The 10,871-nt window shown below is 40.8% G+C and overlaps 1 protein-coding gene across 1 annotated transcript; it reads right to left on the bottom strand.

Annotated features, from left to right (window-relative positions):
- Nucleotides 1–6,744: 6,744 nt before the first annotated feature.
- LOC122754741 (olfactory receptor 10K1-like) lies at nucleotides 6,745–7,689 on the bottom strand. Its single transcript, XM_044003210.1, has one exon. The coding sequence runs from the start codon at nucleotides 7,687–7,689 to the stop codon at nucleotides 6,745–6,747; it is 945 nt and encodes a 314-aa protein (XP_043859145.1).
- Nucleotides 7,690–10,871: the final 3,182 nt, after the last annotated feature.

Below are 10,871 nucleotides of genomic sequence, written 5' to 3'. Positions count from 1 at the left end.
TTCTTAGGCTTCTAGTAGCACCCTGAAGCTGAGTCTAGCTCCCAACCTGCCCTGTCCTTTCCCTCCTCAAACCCAATGGAAAACACATTTAGGATGCAGTGCATTGAATTTCCAGTCCTCCAGTAAACCCTGTCCCCCTCCATATGAACCTTTACACATATGAAGTTAGGTGGCACAATAGGCAGAATGCTGGGCCAGGAGTCAGGAAGGTCTGAGTTTAAATTTGACCTTGGATACTTACTAGCTGTGTGACCCTGGGCAGGTTCATTTAACCTCTATCTGTCTTCATTTTCTCAACTACAAAATGGGGATCACGATAGCACCTACCTCTTAGAATTGTTATGAGGATCAAATGAGATCCTATCTGTGAAGTACTCAGCACAGTGTCTGGCATGTAGTAAACACTTTAATGTTTGTTTATTTCCTTCCTTCCTCCAGGGTTTTGGGGCATTTGGGGTTTCTAGAAAAGCAACCCCCTTTCCATTAGGCATGCACAATCCTAATAACTCATGCTAGTAGAGAAAGGCTAAGTTTTCTCTTTCCACTTCTGCTCAGTGCCCTCATACCTGTGGCCACGTTTGCTCTTTCTTCAGGGTTCCACTGCTGCCCAAATACCTTTGTATTTCTAGAAGGTTTTGGAATAAGGAAGTTTCATTACTTTACTGCTTTCTCTTGACTATTGCCATCTCTCTTATAGTGTGGCTCCCTCCTATCCTGGGGCTACATGTTTCCCTTTCTTCTCATCTTCAATCTATACAGACATTGACTGTCCACAGGAGTTCTTTCTGAGGCTGAGGGCATGTGAGTTCCTGAGGTGCTGTACCAATGCCCATTCTTCAACCCCTAGGGAATAAAGTCAACTCTCTGGATTCCAGTCTTTGGTCTTTACTCTGTGCTTGATTTCCTTTGGATATCTCTCTGCTCTCTTAATCTCTGTCTCTTTTTCAGACTCAGCCCAAAGAGTGCAACTGAGATCTACAATAGCCTCATTCAACCTTAGAACTGACTTTAGAGGCCAATTCACTACTCTCATTTTGAAGATGAGGGAACTGAGGCTCAGTGAATATAAGTGATTTGCCTAATATCACCCACCCACTAAATGGTAGAGCTTGTTGTGTGTTAGAAATAGTAATTAACTGTGTCTCTGGAAAAATAAATATTGTTGTTCATCCTTTACTTTTGAAGAGGACAAATGATATCATGGGTGACGTCTTGCCTTGTGTGTGAATTGGCTTCAAGTGAGGCGGAGCTTTGCAAAGTCATCAGCCTCACTCTTTCATTCAGAGTCATTGAAGTCCAGGAGCAGGACAAGAGTCAAGATGAAAAAAATGTACACAAAATACTTGTAAGTTTAATCTGCATTATTAACATTTTTCCCACAGCTTCATTAAGTCTAGACAACCAACAAAACAATGTCAAGCCCTGATTCATAGTGTTTTTCTGTTTCCAAAGTATAAACATTCATGCTGAAAATTAACAATCAGCTCTCCTGAGTTGATTACAGCTGGCTCCCTCATTTCCCTGAGTAGAGCGTACATCTTCTGGTTTCAATGCTCTTTCTACTCCATTCTACTGCCTTTCATGGTTGTTTCTGTGTATATTCTCCATTCAATTTGAAGGTCTTGGTACAGAATAACCATGGCTCTCTTTCATTCTATATTCATTGCTCACAGGGGACCTTCAACAGACACTGACTGACAGGACTCCTGAGAAGGTAGAAGACAATGCCGGAACAGCCTGCTTTACAACTCCTCATGAAATGGAGATGTAATAATACCCGAGGCCTAGAATTGTAGAATGTTGAAGCTGGAAGAAACTTTAGAAATAATTTAGTCCAATCCCATAAATTTTATAGAAGAGGAAACTGAAATCTCACAGAGGGTAAATTTTGGCCTAAGGTCAAACAGAACATAGGGAGGGAATCCTGAATAGGGGGATTATGGAATTTAGAACTGGAAAAAGCCTTAGAGATCATAGAAGGAGCAGAGGCAGGTTCCCTGACTCCTAGACCAGAATGCTTTCACTTCATTTTCTGTGGCCTCTAGTTACCTAGTACTTTTTATTTGGACAGTCTAAGCCAGGCTCAATTTTTTCATTGTAGTGGGGATTCCCATCACTTCTAGAAAATGGCTCTGCCTTGCCTTCTATGTATAGAAGCCACGACAAGACTGTGATAAGGGGTGAGCTCAGCTGAACGGTGGGGTGGGAGTGGTTGTATAAGCAGTTGAAAAGACAGAACACTGGAGAGAAGCATTGAGCTGTGTGGGAATAGCCATGATGGAAGTGTGGAAACCAGAGAAAAGCAGACTTCACTGTCAATGTTACTGCCAAAGTGTGGTAACTAAAGTAATTTTCCTCAAGTGCAAATCTGATCATGTCACCTCCCTACCCAATAAACTCCATTGGCTCCCTATTGCACATCCATGATCAAATACAAAGTACTCTGTCATTCAAAGCCTTTCATAACATAGCCCCCTCCTACCTTTCCAGCCTCCTTAGGTTATTCCCCATCACGTCCTCTTCTATCCAGTGACACCGGCCTCCAGTCTGTTCCACAAACAATATTCTCCATCTCTTGGCCCCGGGTATTTTCTCTGGCTGTTCCCCATTCCTGGAATGCTCTCCCTCCTCCACTCTGAATAATAAAACTCCCTGACTTCCTTTAAGTGCCCCCTAAAATCCTACCTTCTACAGGAAGCCTTCTTTTTACCTCTTTTAATTCTAATGCCTTCCCTCTGTTAATTATTTCCTATTTATCCTATGTATAGCTTGCTTTGTATATTTTTGTTTGCATATTGTCTCCCCCATTAGATTGTAAGCTCCTTGAGGGAAAGGACTATCTTTTGCCTTATTTTGTATCCTCAGTGCTTAGCATAGAACTTGGCACATAGTAGGTGCTTAATAAACATTGATTGCTTGATGACTTCTAGTGAGCAACCTTTAGATAGATCCATCTAAGAGGTAGTAAACCTCTTGAAAAAACATTGGGAAGAAATACAATTTTAGGAATGAATAACAACATCAATAGAATAACAGAAAGCCTAAAGAATTATAATAACCAACATTTATATAATACTTTACAGTTTGCAAAGTGTGTTATGTCATTTGATCCTAATCAATACCCTAAGAGGTAGGTACTATTATTATCTCCATTTTACAAATTAGGAAACTGAAGTCAGAAAAGGTTAAGTAATTTGCCCAAGGTCACACAGCTACTAAGTGTCTGAGATAAAATTCAAACTCAGGTCTAGCACTTTATCCATCATATGACCTATCTGCTGTAGTAGGGAACCAGGGCTTAGAAGCTGAATGAAGTACAATACTAAGCAATGGGGAAAAGCAAATCTTGTTCCTCAAAGGAGCTCCACCTAGGGCAATACTGTGAGGGCCAGGGATTGTACATGTCTCCATTGGGTTGGGGAAAAGATCCATGGGGAGGGGCACTATTGGAAAGGGACAAGGCCCTCTCTACTATTGGATAGAAGTACTCCCTGTGTTCATTGTATCACTAGGACCTATCACAATGCCTATATAGTATGTATTGGCATATAAGTAGATACCTACTGTTGGTGAATATAGTAGGAAATTGGTAAATACTTGGTAAATATAAGTGTAAAAATAAAAAAAGGTTAAAATTGGTAAACGTTTAGTAAATATATGTTATTTGATGATTTAAATAAATAAACCCTGCTCTGTGTTTGATGCCTTGTGATCCTGAGTGCTTATAAGGCAGTTGGTTGCCACTCTTTTGAAGGATTCTTTTGAAGTTTCTTAGGTTTTATCTGGGTAGGGTCAGACTAGACTAAGAGATTTGTAATAACTCTCCTTCCCATTCATCCCTCTTTAGCACCAAAGTATTCTTCAGGTTAGGAAGAAACCTTTGACATAGAGGTTATGCCTTTGTAACACTCTCTCTCACTAAAACACATCTCTCTTTTCCTTCTCCATCAGTGACTGATCCAGTTTGGATTCTGCTACAATTTGACAAATACACCTTCCTGTCTCTCTTTACTCAGTGTCCTTTTCTGTCTCTGGGCTTCATACAGACCATTCCAGGCAGTGTGGTTCGGTGGAAAGAGCTACTGTAGATTTGGGGTCAGACAATATAGGTTAAAATTCTAACTTTACCACTTAATACCTGTGTGACCTTGGTCAAGTAATTTATCTCTGGGTTTTAACTTTTACTCTAACTTTTTCTTACCTCCATAATATCTAACCTACCCTTTCCCCACAGCAACTTTTTCAGGTTTGGGGGGTACGTATTTTCTTTGTGTGTCCTTTAGATGTGTGGATCTTTAAGGTCACCCCTCCCCTCATCTAACAACCAGCATCAAATATAAAATCTTTTGTTTGGCATTTAAAACCCTTTATTATCTGCCCGATCTTACCTTTCCAGTCTTCTTGAAAGGAGAAGTATTCATCTTGACTTGATCACTTTTGGACATCAATGAAGGATAAATATTCTTGATATTCTGTGATTTAGTGCTATGAGCCTTCTTGCTTTTCCTCTCATGGGACAGTCTATTTACAAGCATTTTCACTGGCTGTGTCCCATGCCTAAAATTCTCTACTTCCTTATCTTTACCTCATAGCTTCTCTGGGCTTCCTTCAAGTCTCAGATTAAAGCCTACCTTCTAACAGAAACTTTTCCCAGTTCTTAATCTTAGTGCCTTTCCTCTGAGACTACTCCCTCCCAATTTATCCTGTACAAATCTTGTTTATACATGGCCGTTTGCATGTCCCCCCTGCCTCCACATTATACCGTGTTCTCCTTGAGAGAAGAGACTACTTTTTTCATTTTTCTTTGTAACTCCAGAGCTTATTACAGTGCTTGGCACATCTTAGCCCCTTATTAAGTACTAGTCAACTGACTGTTATAGCTCTAAATCCCATGACACTTTCTCCATTATGGCTCATTCTCATTCTCCATTCTAGTCCTGTTCCACACTCAGCTTTAATTTGATTTCAGGAAGCCTTCTTAGCATGATCCCATTGCTCTGTTGTTGTTTTTTGCCTCAATGTCTCCCAATCAATTTAACATTAATGTATGCCCTGGTTAGGCAGCTAGGTGGAGCAGTGGATAGAGCACCAGGTTTGAAGTCAGGAAGACCTGAGTTCAAATCCAGCTTCAGACACTTACTAGCTGTGTGACCATTGGCAAGCCACTTAACCCTATTTGCCTCAGTTTACTCATCTGTAAAATAAACTGGAGAAAAAATGGCAAATTGCCCTTGTATCTTTGTCAAGAAAACTCCAAATGGGGGTCATGGAGATTCAGACACAACTAAAAATTAACAAAATATCCTTGTCCCTTCATCTGGCTTGAATCTCCCATGATGGTATGGGGTATGTGTCCTTCTATTTTTCGACTATGAACCCTACAAGCATCAAGGAGAATAAGACCAACAAGATGTGAAGAGGGACAACTGGATATTGATTGAAAGGGAGAAGCACCTGTGCTTAGCTATTCAGAATAAATTGAAGCCTGTGGATAAACTATTCCATTTCTGTCTCTCTGGAGGTAATGTACAAATCACTTCATTTCTTGATCTTTCTGTTTAAGCCTGTTGGATATAATGCTCACCTTTTGGATGAAAGCCTTAGGGGAATCTACATCAAAACATCAAAATATTTTTCTGAAACCATGAGTTTGGAGAAAAGTGGTGAAATTAGTTTAAAATCACACTGTATTTGGACCTGGTTTGAATTGGAGTACTCCACAGCTTATTACAAACCTGGATCCAGTAGGGCTATTGATGGCTGTCGGGGCGATGGTGCTACACTGTCCTAGACAGGGCTTGGCCAAGGGGAAAAAGGGTTTGAGGAGTGTGTGAGGGAATCACAAGTTGAGGATGTGACTAGATTAACAGAACATTATATAGGTTCTCATACATGACACAGGGGCATAGGAATAGAGAAAAAATCTGGCCTCAGTCCCAGATATCCCTTTTAAGTGAACTGACTTTGAAGTAGACAGGTGTATCAACTTATCAATTTTTAGGTTCTTGATTATCCTTAGGTTGTTGGAGGGCAGCATCTTTGCAATAGCACAAAAGCAAGGAGAGACCTGGGTGTGAGAGTAGAGAAGCTGAAATAGATAAAGAAACAGGAAATAGGAAAAGAAATATGATAGGCATTTGAAAAGTTTAGCCCAAGAAAAAGAAGGTTAAGGTGTCAGTGTGACACCATTCACATTTTAAACAAGTGATTATAAGGAGAACATTGGCCAGTTAACATTAGTTTATTTCCACAGAGAATTGAGCAAGAGAAAATAAGGGGAAGAATCCAGAAGGGGAATTCGTTAGACTGAAGGAAGCAGTTTCCAATATTGGTTAAATCAAACCATAGTAGGGGTACCAGGGAGGGGTGGAAGAATATCTTCCTTATTACATGTTCAGAAGTGATCATATCAAGCTAAGTAATTCTCTTTTCTTGTCAGCATAAGCTGCATTTGATGGGAGAGTGTGAGAGGCAGAGGGAGACTTGATTCCTTACTGTTTTATGTGGTAGAGGGGAGAGATACAATAAATGTAGGAACGAGACGCTTCCAACTGGAATGGAATGAGTATGAGAAATTGCAGTTCCTGTACGTTCCCAATAGGGGAGAAAGGAGAAATGGCCTATGGTCTTAGAAATTCTGCCAGATGATCAAACATTCTGGAAAATTGTCTAACCTGCATTGGGGAGGTTGTTTTACCCTCCTCCTCACTTAAGCCTTTATGGGGTTGTATAAAAGATTTAATATCATTGTTGTGTGGAAAAAAATGTTCTCCCTATGACTCTTCTAAGTGCTGACTTGAATTCCTTGTTTCTCAAACTATAAATCATAGGATTAAACAATGGGGTGAGGATGGTGTAGGATACAGATATCAGGGTGTCTTGGCTCGAAGTATAGTTGGTCTTGGGCCGTAAATATATGAAAGAGGCACAGCCATAATGGACAGTGACAACAATGAGATGGGAGGCACAGGTAGAGAAGGCTTTGTACCTCCCTACAGAGGAGGGGAATTGGAGTATGGCAAAGATGATGTGAATGTAGGAGACCAGGATTAATAGCAGAGGGATGACCAAAACCAATGCACAGAGCATAAAGATGACCATTTGACTGAGGTGGGTGTGATAGGAGGCCAACTTAAGGACAGGGGAGATGTCACAAAAGAAATGGAGGAGCTTGTTGGAGGAGTGGAAGGGCAAGTGGAACACCAGAGAGGTGATGATGATGGAGACAGTGAAGCCACAGGCACAGGCCATGGCCACTAGCCCTAGGCACACCCCGTGGCTCATCAGCACTGTGTAACGAAGAGGATTGCAAATGGCAACATAGCGGTCATAACCCATGGCTGCCAGCAGGAAGGAGTGAGAACAGCCGAGGAAGAGGAAGGTGAACATCTGGATGGCACAGCCCACAAAGGAGATGGTCTTCTTCTGGCACAGCAGATCCACCAACATCTTGGGCACAATGACAAAGGTGTAGCAGGTCTCAGAGCAGGAGAGGACAGCAAGGAAGAAATACATGGGAGTATGGAGGGCTCGTTCCAGTACGATGGTGGACAGGATCACGGCATTGGTGCCTAGGGTGAATAGGTAGAGAAGGAGGAACACCACAAACAGAAGCCGTTGTAGCCCAAACAGAGATGAGAAGCCAAGAAAGACGAACTCACTCACAGCCGTCTGATTGGTCCTCTCCATAGAGGAGAGATCTTGTCTGGGGGAGTCAGGGAAAGAACAAGAGACAGCCTGCAATGAAAAGCCAAGGAAAGATGTCAGTGGAATTTCCCCAACCACTTATTGAGCACCTACTATGTGAGAGGCATAATACTTAGGAAACACAGATAGAAACAAACCTTTGTCAAACTGAATTGAGTAGAATTTCCTTTAGCAGAATAGGGGATGAGTCTGCACGAGTCAGGTACTCCAGGCATCTAGCCCTAAAACCTTGTTAATGTTGATCTATACAATATCCAAGAAGATACTCTATTAATTTGACTTAGTATTTCAGTCTTCCAGGCCAACAACCATGAACCTCAGTTACCTTTTCAAGCTATCCATTACACTGCCACCAGGATCATCTTAAACACCAGCTTCAGTATGTCAGTGCTCTGCTCAAGAATTTACAAATCCCTGATCTCAATCTTAATAGGTCTAAAATCCATTTAAGGCCCTAAAAGGACTTTAGAGGGGGAAAGATGACAAGCATTTACTAAGTCTCTAGTTCTTTGAATACAACCACATCATTTTGCTGATAAAGAAACTGAGGCACAGAGATGTGAAGTGACTAGGCCAAGGTCACCCAAATACTAAGTTGTTCTGTCTCCAAATGAATGGCATTGCCTACTGTGCCATTTTGCTTCTATTTCTCCAACCTTGATCTCTTTATTTTCCTAAATGAATCCTCCACTCTAGCCTGGGCAGTCTCTTCATGTCTCCTATACACATCTTTCTCATTCCTTTTGCTGATCCTTTGCCCATGCTACTCCTCCAGCCTGTAAAGTCCTTTCTCCTCTTTTTCTAATCGTCCTACAGGGCCCAGTTCAAAGGATTTCTCCTCAATGAAGACTTACCCTAGTCATTTAGTCTAATCCATACCTAAACATAACTAACATTTGGTCCTCTGGTCTCTGGGAGACCTTTAAGGAGGGAGATCCACCACTTATAGAGACAACTCCTTCCATTTTTTGGAAGTTATTAAGACTCCCCCCCGCCTTTAACAACAAGATTAAATTCATCTTTTTGTAACTTCAAGTCTTTACTCCTGGTTCTGCCCCCTGGGATCCACAGACTAAATGTAATTTCTTTTCCCCAGGAGAGCCCTTTAATGACTCCTTAATCTTTTATTTAGGCTATGTAGAGTGATTTCCTTCAATGGGGAGACTCTTCACCATGCTCCTTGCTCTCTTCTGGATTCTCTTTAGCTTATCAATATCAATATCCTTCCTCAACTGTGGTACTCAGAAAGAAGTGTGTTCACATTTATACTACAAGTGCTCTGGTCAGGTATAGAGTGGTTGTCATCTACTTAGTTCTGAAATGATACCTCTCAATGTGATCCCAAAACACAACAGCTAGGTAGTGAGGTGAATAGAGCCAGCTCTGAAGTCAGGAAGATCTGAATTCAAATCTAGCATTAGGTACTTATTAGCAGTGTGACCCTGGGCAAGTCACTTAATCTATTTTGCCTCAGTTTCCTCATATGTAAAATGAACTGGAAAACCACTTCAGTATCTTTGCCAAGAAAACCCAAATGGAAGAGTTGGACACAATTGAAAAAACTGAACCACAACTGACCACCTTTGAATTTTAATTGTTTCAACTACTTTAGTCACAGGAGTTAAACCTGGAAGGGAACAGAGAAGTCTAGTACAACACCCTCATTTTATAGAGGAAAAATCTGAAGCCTGGACAAAAAAGGTGACTTGTCCAAGGTCACATAGCTAGCAAATGGCAGGGCCAAGATGAAAACTTCCAGCAACATATTGTAGTGGAAAGAACTCTGGTTTGAGATTGGAGACCCAGGATAGAATCATATCTCTGATCATTTTAATAGTCAGTTATGGACAAATCAATCTTTTTGTCTGTTTGGACCTCAGTTATCTCATCTGTAAAATGGGGTTAATAAAACTAGTATCTCCTCTTCACGATATAGTGGAAAGACTTCTAGATGGAGTTGGAATATGTGAGTTAGAATCACTGATTCTGCCAACTACCATCCGGGTGGAAAGAAGGAAACAAATATTAATTAAGTGCCAGGGTCTTTACAAATATTATCTCATTTAACCTGCATAACAGCCCTGGGAGCAGGGGGCAGCTAGGTGGCACAGTGAATAAAGCACTGTCCTTGGATTCAGGAGGACCTGAGTTCAAATCCAGCCTCAGATACTTGACACTAGCTGTGTGACCCTGGGCAAGTCACTTAACCCTCATTGCCTTGCAAAAAAAAAATAAATAATAACCCTGGGAGGCAGGTGCTATTATCATTCGCATTTTAGAGTAGAGGCAAAGGTTAAGTGACTTGCCTAGGGACACAGAACTAGTAAAGTGTCTGAGGACAGATTTGAGCTTATGCCTTGATTCCAGGGCTAGGTTCACCACACCATATAGGTAGGTACCTTGGTCTGGTGACTTGACTTTATTGAGTCTCTATTGTCCTCATTTGAAAAAAAGAGAGTTGGACCAACCAACCAGCTCTAAATTTATGTTCGTATCATTCTCTGATGACTCAAGGTTGTGTTGCACCAAGGTCTTGGTGAATCCTAAAGAGCTATAGATAGGTATTGTTACTGCTACTTCTTCATTCTCCTTTCAATCACTGGGTAAAGTGTTCAATTCAGTTAAGTGGCAGGTGCTCAGCTACTATTTGATGACTCGTTGAAAGCATAAATTTGACCATAAAATCCAATGCCTCCTTTTACTGCAGTAAAAAAGGCTTTTAAAATATTTTTTGAAATTAAGAAAAAAAAGCTTTTTGTATGTCTTGGAGCCTTTTGTCAGTTTGGTGAAGTTCCCTTCACAGAGTAATGTTTTTAAATCCATAAAACAAAATGAATGGGGTTACAAAGGAAGTTAATTTTATTGAGATATAATTATTAAAACAGTAAAAAAAAAGTTCAAAGACTCCAGGTTAAGAATCAGTGCTCTAGGGTCAAATACAAATGTATTTGTATTTGTACAAATGTCCTCTATTGGACGTTTCAAGTCCTTCCTACCTTTTCAAACTTATTAGGATCTATTCCCCTTTATATACACTGTATGGTCTAGTCAAGCTGGCCAACTTTTCACAAATGTTACTCTTAGAATCCTTAGCTTTCTTTAAAGCAGGCTAGTGCCACATTCTATGTGAGCTCTTTCCTAATACCTTGAGCTATTAGTACCAC

This window comes from Dromiciops gliroides, chromosome 4 (assembly GCF_019393635.1).
Source record: "Dromiciops gliroides isolate mDroGli1 chromosome 4, mDroGli1.pri, whole genome shotgun sequence".
Taxonomy (NCBI): Eukaryota; Metazoa; Chordata; class Mammalia; order Microbiotheria; family Microbiotheriidae; genus Dromiciops; species Dromiciops gliroides.
The sequence above is the reverse complement of the archived record's forward strand: the minus strand, read 5'-3'. Positions and strand labels throughout refer to the sequence as shown.